Here is a 13,600-nt window from a genome sequence, read left to right as displayed (position 1 = left end):
CAGTGAATTTTTTTTTTCTTCTTTTCTCACTTTTTTGTCTGTTCTCTTCTGTTTGCTCATAATTGAGGCCCAATCAGCTCCTACAATATCTGTGACATTTTTCAAATCATCCGCTTCTTGTAATTCCTGGAGAAACGAGCCTGAGGTCAAGCAGCTCGGCTTTTGTTCTCCTTTCTTTCCTTCTTTTTGCCTTTTTTTGTTTTTTTTTTTTTTTGTTTTTTTTTGGAGCAATGGGGTTTGGCGGACTCGGGGTCTCTCTCGGACGCTGCCAGGACCCTGTCTGGAACACATTACAGCTGAGATCCAACACATGGCAGCAGTTAAGGAGAGAGGGAGAGGGTGAGAGGGAAAAAGAAAAACAGAGCAGATTTAACATTCGGGCTGTGTGTCAGTGAGACGCCCTGCGCCACTCGCCCTCATCCTTCTTCTGATCTGTTTTTTTCCCCCTCTCGTTCTACCGCCTTCCTGCCCTCTATATCACGTCCCCCAATGCTTTTTTTTTCTGTTCTTCGTTTTTTCTACACATTTACCCAAACATCATCTCCCTCCCTCTCTCCTTCTCACATTTCATTTAGTCACTTTTTGTTTTTTGGTTTTCTCTTCAACCTCTCTCTCTCTCTCTCTCTCTCTCTCTCTCTCTCATTCTCTCTCTCTCATTCTCTCTCTCTCATTCTCTCTCTCTCTCTCTCTCTCTCTCTCTCATTCTCTCTCTCTCTCTCTCCCTCATTCTCTCTCATTCTCTCTCTCTCTCATTCTCTCTCTCTCTCTCTCTCTCTCTCTCATTCTCTCTCTCTCTCTCATTCTCTCTCTCTCTCTCTCTCTCTCTCTCTCATTCTCTCTCTCTCTCTCATTCTCTCTCTCATTCTCTCTCTCTCTCTCTCTCTCTCTCATTCTCTCTCTCTCTCTCATTCTCTCTCTCTCTCTCTCTTTCATTCTCTCTCTCATTCTCTCTCTCTCTCTCTCTCTCTCTCATTCTCTCTCTCTCTCTCTCTTTCTCTCTCTCTCTCTCTCATTCTCTCTCTCTCTCTCTCTCTCTCTCTCTCTCTCTCTCATTCTCTCTCTCTCTCTCTCTCTCTCTCTCTCTCATTCTCTCTCTCTCTCTCTCTCATTCTCTCTCTCATTCTCTCTCTCTCTCTCTCTCTCTCATTCTCTCTCTCTCTCTCATTCTCTCTCTCTCTCATTCATTCTCTCTCTCTCATTCTCTCTCACTCATTCTCTCTCTCTCTCTCTCTCTCTCTCATTCTCTCTCTCTCTCTCTCTCATTCTCTCTTTCTCTCTCTCTCATTCTCTCTTTCTCTCTCTCTCTCTCTCTCATTCTCTCACTCATTCTCTCTCTCTCTCTCTCATTCTCTCTCACTCATTCTCTCTCTCTCTCTCTCTCTCCCTCTCTCCCTCTCTTTCACCTCTCTCTCTCCCTTTCTGTTTTACCTCTCTCTCCCTCTCTTTCACGTCTCTCTCTCTTCTCTCTCCCTCTTTCACCTATCTCTCTCTCTCTCTCTTTTCTCTCTCCCTCTCACTTTCACCCTTCTCTCTCTCTCTTCTTTTTCTCTCTTCTTTCTCTATCCTATCTTTCTCTCTTGTTCACTCTATCTCCCCTCTCTTTTCATCTCTTTATCTCACCCACTCTGTCTCCCTCTTCTCTTCTCTTTTTATCTCACCCACTCTGTCTGTCCCTCCTCTCCTTTTCTCTTCCTTGAGGAGGAAGGAGAGAGAGAGAGAGAGAGAGAGAGAGGGGGGACTCTCTCTCTCTTTCTCCTTCCTCCTCGTTACTTACTCTCTCTTTCTCTCTCTGTCTTTATATTTTTCTCCGTTGTCTAGTTTCTGTTGTATCTTTCTCTCATATTCTCTCTATCTCTCCTTTCCTTTCACTATTTCTTTCTCTGCCTTTCTTTCTCTTGCTGCATCTGTCTCTTTTTCTGTCTCTCTGGGACCCTTCTTTCTTGCTCCTTCTACCTTCTTCCTCTCTTTGACTCACTCCCTTCTACAATGTTTTCCCACCCCTCCCTTGTTTCTCCCTGTGTATATCTTCCATAGTCTCTTTTTCTCTCTTTTCCCTCTTTCTCTGTACTTCATTCATTTTCTTTCTTTTTTATTCTCTCTGTATTTCTCCTTCCTCTTTTAAACACCCTGTCATGCTTAACTGAGTAGTGTGTTCTATCACTGTTTGAATGTGAACTTTGTTACATGACAGGTCATACACACACACACACACACACACACACACTCCTGCTACAGTGTGGGAGGGTAGGAAAAAGTGATAAAGAATGGTGCAAAAACAGTATGAGGGAGACTGATGAGTGAATGTTAAGTATTAAGATAATGCTAATGTGACAGAAGAGCAGTGTTTTCTGAATGATGTTCATGAGGCTCCTGGAGATAAAGCCTGTTAAATGCTGACAGATAGATCTGCTTTCACAAGGATAGATGGAGGCATGGAGATGATGGAGAGAGAAACAGGGTAATGCAAATGAAGAGAGAAGGGGCAAGACGAGAAAACATGAACTAAAAGTTATCATAGGTTACGCACTGAGCACTGACAAAAGCAGAATGTTTGGAAACGTGCATACACCTATATAAGAAATACTGAAGATGATCATTTCTATTCTCGTGTTTTGCGTAATGTCACACTGTATATACACTGTGCTTTGTGAATGATTCACCTGCAAGACGTGACAGAAGCTGAAAGTGACGAGAGACTACACAGACCTTTAATTCAGTGTTTTCAAACTCCAGGAGCCCCTGCACTGTATAGTTTAGTGTTTCTCTCTGCTGTTCATACCTCATTCAGCTCAAAGAGGGATTAATTAGCTAATAATTTCAGGTATGTAGATATGTAGTTATGTAGTGCAGGGGTTGCAGGACTGGAGCTGAACTCTGCACTAAATGAACTAGCAAACTCACAGAATCGCATTTCTCAAAACACAGCGTAGTTTCCTGACCCACGACATTCAGTCTTATATTTAATGTTTCTGTTTCTCCATTCAAACATTTAAATCTCCAGAAACAGAGAGTAAAGTTATAGCGGCTGTTTGCAGCTCCGTTAGGGGGACGGCTGTTCATTTCTCGGCTGGTAACATTAACAGAAGTGATACGAGATTTTGTCCTAACAACAGCAGTATAAATGTCAGAAAAACACAAATTTGGTAGCTTTATCACCAGTTCAAGTGGGATCAGGAGTTTTGGGGGGACCATATAAGGATTGCAGCCTATTTTATTGACTTTTTCGCTGTAAAGTTTTTCTCTTCCAAAATAAGGGGAGTCATTTTAGCCAACTTTCAGGTCTAGTTACATTTGTGTGGAGCAGCAATCCCAGAAATTCAGTCCTAAACACGGAGGCTGCAACAGAATAGTCACGTGACTGAAACCCTAGGATACTTTACATGGGCAGTCCTGGTGGTACTTTTCCTGCTCTTACATGCAAACATCTGCTTATTATTGCAGATTAGTGAATTTTTGTTTCTAGCAGTATCTGAGCTCAGGACTGTCTTTCTCTCTAAGCTATTGGTAACTATTAAAGATACTTCCTCTGGATAGACGAAGCACTTCTTGTAAGTCGCTCTGGATAAGAGCATCTGCTAAATGCTGTAAATGTAAATATCCTTTAGCTAATTAGAGTACATGCTGCGAAACATTAGTTTGGCAGTAAACTCCTCTCTCCACATACGCAAACTTTTTGCTTCTCCCTCTTTTTCATGGTGAAAAAGTTTTCTGGAATAACTTGCTTGTCCTTTGGCCTTGAGTGGATTGACTAAAAGCTGCTGAATTATCATAATACTCTAACTCTGCTTTAATTGGTTTTATAATACGGTTGTGTAGGTGGATTATTTTGCAGCAAGTTCAGACATTTCAATATGAGGGAGTTATTTATTTAGTTATTTATTTAGTTATTTATTTATTTATTTATTTCAGATTTTAGTGGGCATGCTTTAAACATGATGTAAAATTTACTTCAGTCCTTTCCCTTTTATATCCATTCAAGGTAATTGTGCCAGTATGGATCGTTTCACACTAACACCAACATGTCCAACAACTAAATTTAGTACAGTAAGGAAAAATGCCACAAAATTAGTTTCTACTGTAGTGCTGAAATGTTGAACGCCTTGGGTGAACATTCACTTGTTTTGTTTTGTTTTTTTATGAGCATGCATAAAAGTAGTCTTGGGACACCTCCATCATTGCTCTTTTTTAAAGAATGATTCAGTTTTGAATGCATTATGCATTTTGTGCTTTATTCAGAAGTACATTAATTCAGATATTATAACATACCAACCAATACTTTAGATCTAATTGAACAGTAGCCAAGTACAAAACCTTCACCTTATCCTCCATTTAACCTCCTTAAACATGTTGGGACACTAATCCAAAAGCAGACACGCATAATATTCAAGTCAGAGATCTCCACATGTTCAAAGATCTCCTCATGCTGCTCCTGGAATGCCACCATCCAAGACACCTGACTCTCAAAAATTTCTCAACATTATGAAAGATATTAGTCCAGAAAATTTGACAATCAAATGGGGAAAAATGTGGTAATAATACACTGATATACCTAATACTGATATACTTAAATAGTACACTGATATACTTAACACTGATATACTTAAATAGTACACTGATATACCTAATACTGATATACTTAAATAGTACACTGATATATCTAATACTGATATACTTAAATAGTACACTGATATACCTAATACTGATATACTTAAATACTACACTGATATACTTAACACTGATATACTTAAATAGTACACTGATATACCTTTACTGATATACTTAAATAGTACACTGATATATCTAATACTGATATACTTAAATAGTACACTGATATACCTTTACTGATATACTTAAATAGTACACTGATATACCTTTACTGATATACTTAAATAGTACACTGATATATCTAATACTGATATACTTAAATAGTACACTGATATACCTTTACTGATATACTTAAATAGTACACTGATATACCTAATACTGATATACTTAAATACTACACTGATATACTTAACACTGATATACTTAAATAGTACACTGATATACCTTTACTGATATACTTAAATAGTACACTGATATACCTTTACTGATATACTTAAATAGTACACTGATATACCTAATACTGATATACTTAAATAGTACACTGATATACCTTTACTGATATACTTAAATAGTACACTGATATACCTAATACTGATATACTTAAATAATACTGATATACTTAAATAGTACACTGATATACCTAATACTGATATACTTAAATAATACTGATATACTTAAATAGTACACTGATATACCTAATACTGATATACTTAAATAATACTGATATACTTAAATAGTACACTGACATACCTTTACTGATGTATTAATAAAATACTGATATACATATATCACATATATACATATATTACATATATTTAACATATATAAGCCCATTTCCAAAAACGTTGGGATGCTGTTGTTTTACTATAAATCAGCAGCCCCCATGACCAAAAGTCTAGGTTTAAGTATATAAATGTCCAATTTTTAGCTATATGGTTCAAAGTGTCCTCACATTTGTGCTGAGGTGAGCTCAGATGTGGACATTAATGAGCTACACAACCAAGTTAAAGATGAGTTATAGGTATAAATTACTGAACTAATTGCTACAAATCTAAATATGTTGAAATGCCCAGAACATCTGAGTTATTGAGATTAAATATGAGATATATGAGATTAAATAGAAGTGTGGTTCTCAGGTAACAGTGGAGAGACATTTGCCTCTCCTTGATGGTGAAGGGAGTTACCAAATAATTATTCTGAGAAATCCTTTCAGACTCTTTTAAAGGTGAACAAACAACTGCTCCTTAGGTTTTGTCCAATTGGAACTGAGTCTGCCACGAATGCATTTACTTTTTATGCCAAAAGATTATCTCAGAACTAGAGGAGGGTAATCCAGGTCCAAAAGGTAAAAACCCTCCCCAGGATTTTGTTCCAACTGCTTGACTTGTCTAATTTGCTCAAACCAGCAGCAAAGGTTATCAGGCAGTTTGCACAGAATGCTGGGGAGGGTTTTTACTTTTTGGACCTGGATTACCCTCCTTTACTCAGAACTATTTTAAAACAACATCTCTGGCCTCAGACAGCATATTCATGACCTTTTTGGGTAGTAACTTTGTGTTACAGAAACGTTTTATCTTTTTGAGTCTGACAGGTCAAGTTGAGATTTTTCACAAATTCGTATTGCAGAAGAAAATCTTATCTTAATTTAGGAATCTTAACTCAAGTTAGGAAATCTTTACTTACTCAATCTGTCATGTCTGTTACCTAGCAACCAACCATATGCGCACAGCTTAAACGTAAACACGTAATCAAAATAATCGTATTAGTTAGCCAGACAGCTAACATGAACTGCCGTTGCCGTAAAAAGGCCATACAAAAGTAAAATGCGATAAACTTTTCTATGCTTTGTGCTGTTTATCACAGTCAACGCTCCCCAGTTTCTATTTCCCAAACGCTTTAACAAGCAGCTTTAACGTTATTCCTCCTAGTAAACAGACACACAATCAGCTCTGTCTCCTCGATATTCACCACCATCAGTGTAATATTTATCTAACGAGTTTTCATCAACATTATCCTCTTATTCGCCGGGGTATATTTTGGTTTTTCACTCTGAATTTACATGACCAAATTGTAAGGCAAATTATTCAGCAACTGCATGAAAGAAATGTAAATTTTTATTTTATTTATTTTTGTGAACGCTTCCCTAAAATTAACAGAAAATGTGTTTTATGATCACACATGTTGCTATAGGCTTACAATTTGCTCCTGAAACCTAAAAATTTTAGACGCTCTTTGTGTTATTTTATGAAAATAATATGCCATCTGTTTCTAGTTTATAGCCCAGATTTGTGGAAAAATGGGTCAATTTTCAGTAGAAAAAAAAGTGAGTTCAGCTTCTTTTATTATAAGATTTCAAAATTGAATTACCCATCTATTTGACTGGAAAGAAGACAGTTACAGCTCTCATATGACACCCACCTTTTGAATGTAGCTTCTGAACATTCATAAGAGTGTGTTGTGGAACCACCAGTGATCTTAAGCAGTTGAAGAGGTTTTAATGCTCGAAGGTAAGAAGAAGGGATGGTGGGGCTCAAGTCTGTGGTGTCTGTTTTTAAAACACTGTTAGAAAAAAAAACCTCAAATCACCATTTTCAGTGTAGCTAAATGTAACCTCATGCTACTTATAGTGAACTGTGCTGCCTGTCACTGCATTAAACAATAGAAACAGATAGGTAAACAGAAGTCAAGACAGCTCTGGGGTTTATCTTAAAGTAAGGACAGAATTTAAGAAATGTTCTCTAGTTAAGATGTTTCTGTAATACTGTTTTCTTATCTGGAGTTAATGATATGATTATGAAGTTAGGAACTGTTGTTCTGTAATAGCTTCAGTCCTAATCAGTTCTAACTGAAATTTGGTGACTAAGCAGAGAAGATTTCAGATTTAAAAGATTTCTGTAATATACCTCCTGATTTCTCTCACTACAGTTATAAGTAGTGCTAGAATGGAGTACTTCACCTCAAACCACTCTGAATGACTTTCTCTACATCTTACATCTTTCTTTACATTACCTTTTACAGAACTGAAGAAAACAAGTTGAATCACTCTTTCAGCCATAGCTTGTTTACATAACAAAATAAGTACATCTCATTTATTCTAATAGTATATTTGTCACAGGCATACATTAGTAATATGCTCTAAATATAGCTGTTTTGAACTGCAACAGATGAAAATACAAAATTACACACAGAGCTGTGATGAGATGATATTCACTGCAGTGAGCAAAGTCTGCTCCCACTATTTTCATTCCATCCCACATTGAAACCATGTTAACTGCTGTCATTCTGGTGAAACACATCAGGGCTGCAATTGAGACAAAGCTATTAGTGACCCACGTTGACCCATGATTGACTCGGATGACCTTCTGCTGCACAGGTCGGCGACAGCACGGTTGCTATGGGAGGCTATGCTGGTTGCTAAGCAAAAGGAGGCAGTGATGGAGGTGAGGAGGCAACTGGTGGAGGCGGCCAGCAAAGAGAATCTGCCAATCAAAATGAGCCTGGGTAAGGCTACGCCCCCAATACACCTACTGTGTTAGAGCAGAAATACACACACAGTCTGTCTTGCAGAAGTGTTCTCCCACACACTCCACCGGAGAGACACATGTTCACTTGGTAATCTTCACATTACCACACGCACGCACACACACAATACTAACAACCAAGTCCTGGTAGACCACCAAAACTGTCACCATCAGATAAACAGTCCTAAATGCTCTTATCTTTGAGAGAAAGGAGAAGATCAGGCTCCACTGTTGCTTCAGATCTGGAAAAATCCTCAGGTGTTTCTTTCTATCCTTTCAACTGACAGCGCAATGCTATGTGTCTGAGGAATGTGTAGCTGTCAAGAAGCAGTTACTGAGAAAATAAAAAGACTGAACTTTGTGGGTGGAAAAATATCTCTGCAGGCTGCCACCCCAGAGCCTAGACCTCAAAGTCATTTGAGTGCATTTATATGGACTCAATAATCCAATCATAACCGGATTTCTGCAGTTATCCAGATATTCAAATGGTCATGTAAACATCATACTCTGATCTAGAAATCTGATTGTGAAATCTGATGCAGAGAGCTGGATTTTAGCTGAGTAATCAGATTTCTCAGTGCATGTCAACATGCAGCAAAACACTGTTGGAGTGGCGCTGAAACCAGACAGGAAATAAAGGATTTAAATATTCTTCATCTTCTAGATGATGTATGTTCATATTTTCAGGTAAAGTGACTCGATGTTTTAAAAAAGCCGCAGCAAGAGGTTCAAGTTTTATGTTACGTTTATGTCACGTATTCTTCTGTGAGTTTATTGATGGTTGCAAAGTAGACCCAGAGTTTCCCCAGTATCTGATTACTCAAGATCATGTGATTGTGTTGATCGGTTTACTGACAAAATATGATTTTCTGCAGTTATCGGATTATTAAGTGCATCTAAATGCATTCAGTGAAGGTGTTTGAGATTACTTGGATTGTGAGATGTTAAACTTTGGAGATGTGGGGAAAAAATCATGCAGATTTCTTTGAAAAACTGAAAGCAAGCTTTCTGGAAAGAGTTGAAGCTGTATTAAAAGCAAAGGATGGACACACTAAACACTAATACTGATATTATATTGAGTTGTTGAGGTTTCTGTGTAATTTTCTAATGAATAAGCTTTGTGCTTTTTTCTTGACTCTGAAAAATGAATCACTTGCTTACTTAGTACTTTTTTCCAGGAAGCAAATAGAAATTGTGGACTAAAATTGGCAAAAAAAGAGCCACATTTAACTTACTCCTGATAGAAGCTGTGTTTTCACTTCACTCGCATAAGACTGTATGTGAGTGTATGTACACTCACACATTGCGTGTCTTCAGAAAGTCACGTGTTACGCTCTTACATATACACATTCTTACATACACACACACACACACACACACACACACACACACACTCTACCTCAGACACACCCAGTGCCAACACAGCTCACCCACACACATCAACGTCCCACATCAACCCCAATCAAGTGCCTGCACCAAATACACGCCAGACATGCTAACACTTAAACAACGATCCAACAGCATTAAGTATTGAGTGACACCTAGCAGAGCTCAAATCCAGCACAGCAAAACTGCAGCCCCCAGTTTATGTTTCATTAGTGCAGGTTCAACAGCCACCAACGCGTGCCATCCTAATGGGCTTTTAATGAGTGCCAGCTTGAGAGCGCGCCCAGGCACCAATAACACATACACGCACAATCGATTCGTCAGCTCTGATCCAGATGGATGACCATACGGGAAAAAGAGCTCATATTAAAATTGATTTATTATTCATTTGGTTTTAAGATTGAGCATCAAGGAAGAGAGAAAGAGGGGTAGAGTGCTGTTGACAGACACAGAGTGCAGAGGAGGTCTGGAAGGAGAAGAAGAAAGCTGTAAGTTTTGAGTGGTTTGCGTAAAGACCCGCAGCGCCTCCAGCAGGTATTATTTGGTATTTATAATGTGCATAAAGCACATGTGGCTACAGAGGAAATGCGAACCACATGTTGGCTCTTTCTCTCACATGCGCACACACACACATATGTTTAAGAGGACCTTCTATTGTTTTTAAGTTGAAGTGGAATTCTACCAATTTTTCAAATTTTCTGCATAATTAAATCGCTGAAATGTAAACAGATTCAATTAAAATTTAGATTGGTTTGATGTGAAATGATGCATTATAGAGAAACTTCAGCTGTCATCAGAGTGGTGGTGATGGGAAGCAGGGGTTGTTATGTCTGCATGTCTAGCCATTTTGTTTACTATCCAAAACAACCTACACATGTCGTCTGTGTTATTTTATCTACTAATAATGATAAAATATTGGTAAACATCTTCAAAAAAATTCTTTGGGACTACTTTGCCCAGGGTTTGGATTGTGGAAGAGGTCCCCTGGTGGAAAGTCTGATTATGAGGTGACTTACATATTGAGGCCTGCTAAAATGAAAAGTATCTAAACTTTGTTGGTAGTTTGGGATGTGCTCAAGCTTTAATCTTCTTCAGTTTTGAGCAAGAGTGGCACAGCTTTGATAGAACATCCACATTTTATTCAAGAAAATAGCACCAAAGCCCCTCAAGTTCAATGATGTGTCTCTTATTTGTGTAATAGCTTTCTGTGAGGTATCCTTTAGAGGCATTAAACGCTTCAAACTTCTGGTTCCCATCACCACCACTGTGAACAGTTCTGACTCAGTTTCTCTGGAAAGTTTCTCTCAAATGGAGCAGTTCACCTCAAACCACTCTGGATGACCTCACAAAAGTAGAATTATGCAGAAATGTTGAAAACTCTGTGAATTCCCTTTGAGGGGGGAATTGAGGGGCAGCAACGTATTCAATTGTGCGTTGAAGAGAAACACACTCTAAGCACTCCTCTCCTTCTCACATACAAATCCAAGGACACCATGCACTTAATCAGCGACAGACAGAGCCAGCGGTACTCGCAGGGTTAGTCAATGTGTACAGTATGGACCATCAGAGTATAATTAATAAAGCAATAGAAGTGAAATTCCTGTAGTGTGTGTAGTAGAATTGCGGTTAACAGTTTTTCCCCCATGACTGCCTCACTGTTGACTTTTGAATTTAGTTTGACAGCTCGCCAAAAACCAATATACACACACATACACAGGACACTTGATTCAGCGTCCAGAGGTCAGGTCATTAGAACTCAGCTCCCTAATTCACTCCAGATAAACAATACACTCACACACACACACACATACACACATATAATAACACATGTAAAGAAGTAATATAGTAGTATACTGTACTACTAGTAATGTACTACTATGTTATATAATATATATAATGTGGGGTTGCTGAGGGGGCTGCAGAAATATGTCAGAAGTTGTATCGCTTCTTAGTCATTAGTTAACACTTTATTTGGATGGTCCACTGTAGATGCTCAGTCTATCTTAAACTAACATTCATCTTACTTGAAGTCGTGTCTAAAAGTTCTATTAAAACTAACCCTAACCCCAAGGCAAAACCTACACCTACTCCTAGACCCAACCCTAACCTTTGTGCTATTGATAATCATTTGAATATCACCAGCACGTCTATTAATAGCTTAAATATCAGTAGATCATGTGTAGGGGACCATGCAAATAAAGTGTGGCCTTTAATTGCATCACTTTATTAAATCAACTTTGGCCGCATCTTAAAAGGTGGTGCTTGATAAAAAACCGTGGATGTTATTAAACATTAATGTAATTTAATGTGCATGCCAGCAAATCACATTTCACAACCGTCTAACGTCCACTGATCGACTTATCTGTAATGTCGTAGAACTGTGCCATACAAGGTCAGCAGTAGCTGTGGAGACAGCTAGCAAAATCAACAAGGTTCTAGTAAGACGTGGTCTGCTTTCATTAAGTAAAATTAATGTCTGGGAAATGTGGATAAGGAAGGAAGCAAGGTGGGATGGCGACACAGTGCATTAAAGGAATATGGCAGTGTTTTTTAACCTTAACTCTGTATGCTGCATCTGTAGTATAGTCACTTTCTGCCACTGTAGTCACCACTGATGATAAGATGTATGAATAATTGCATAATTTTTCATCATGATTAATCACATAATTCGCTCAGATTGACCCATGTGTCAACAAAATAAGTTTCATAAGAATATATTCTTATTCTTATTCTTATTATTACTGTCAGTACTTCAACTTGAACCTGAACATGAGAATCATGTGATAAGGGGGTAAGCAGTCACCAGTTCTTATCACTGATATTGAGTGGAACATCAGCAACAGTGAAACATTTAAATCTGGGTTCGATTGAGACGGCTACAGTCTCAGAGTCAGCCATTAGATACAGCACACGAGTAGCTGGGCTTCAGGCTGGAATTGCAGTTGGTTTGGAGCATCAAGCTTGGAAAATATCACCGTTTGGCGGAAGAGAACCTTGCATCTCCGTTTTTGATGTTTTTCAGTTTTTGACATAATTTAACGAAACTTGTTGGCCTTTACATTGTATGCTAATTCATTAGAATTGGACCAAAAGCAAAGACCTAAAATGGCTTGGAAAAACATCTGGTCCCATTGACTTACAATGTAAGTGAAGATTTTTTCCTTCTCCTGTAAAGTTACCATTTTGGAGACATGAGGTGTTCTTCCGACAACAGAGATATGCTAATGGTACTGAAAAATGTTGTGCTATTAATAATGTTTAGAACATTAACATGATAAGTTTGAAGTCACTCCGTACTGAATTGTATAGCTTGTAAACTTAAATGCAGTGGCACTTTACGTTTAAGCTAGGCTACAATCGATCCATTCAACTGGCTGCTGAGCTTTTCAATATTTCAGGCACAACAAAGACCCTTGTTTGCTTTTTATAGAGTAGAGTTTATGTTTTTTTCATTGTAATAAGCTACATGTGCGTGTGTAGCTTGACGATGGATGTGACGCAAAAGCGTTCCGCATGTCACATCGACAACCTGATTGGTCGACTCTCAGTTCATTTGCATAAAGTGCTTCCAGCAAGATGGAGAGAATGCAGCCAGCAGCGTGTACATCCGTGGCTGCTGTGATAGCCATATGCACATATCTGTGTTGTGATACATTCTGTATATGTGTCACAACACAGATATGCAATGTAACAGTGTATTTCACCCACAGTGTCACAGCACTTAAAACACCTTCCATGTGTACAAGGAAGTCTGACTGTGGGCTACAGATGCAGTGACTAGGTGGAAAAACCTAGTGTTCCTTTCATCTTCATTTATATTCTCACTATGGCAGCAGTAGTTTTTGGTTCAGTGGTTTTGCAGATGTTTTTGGGTATATTGTTTGCATATATTAGTCAGTGTCATCATGTCAGTGTGTATGTCTCTGGGAGTGTTGAAGGGTGTGTGTGGGTGTGTGTGTGTGTGTGTGTGTGTGTGTGTGTGTGTGTGTTCGTGTTGTGTTATTGGGGACTGGCCTGTTTCAACATGTGGTTCTGTTTCCATGTGACTGTTTCCCTCTGGATTCTTCTCATTACGTATGGAGCAGAAC

The 13,600-nt window shown here is 38.4% G+C and overlaps 1 protein-coding gene across 1 annotated transcript in view; it reads left to right on the top strand.

Annotated features, from left to right (window-relative positions):
• Window positions 1–13,600, top strand: part of scfd2 (sec1 family domain containing 2) — a 231,333-nt gene that overhangs the window by 23,104 nt on the left and 194,629 nt on the right. The window contains exon 3 of the mRNA XM_017687970.2: window positions 7,979–8,106. Coding sequence (XP_017543459.2) covers window positions 7,979–8,106 — 128 coding nt within the window. The remainder of the gene's footprint in view (window positions 1–7,978; window positions 8,107–13,600) is intronic.

Source organism: Pygocentrus nattereri, chromosome 4 (assembly GCF_015220715.1).
Source record: "Pygocentrus nattereri isolate fPygNat1 chromosome 4, fPygNat1.pri, whole genome shotgun sequence".
Classification (NCBI taxonomy): domain Eukaryota; kingdom Metazoa; phylum Chordata; class Actinopteri; order Characiformes; family Serrasalmidae; genus Pygocentrus; species Pygocentrus nattereri.
This window is presented reverse-complemented; position numbering and strand designations above follow the sequence as displayed.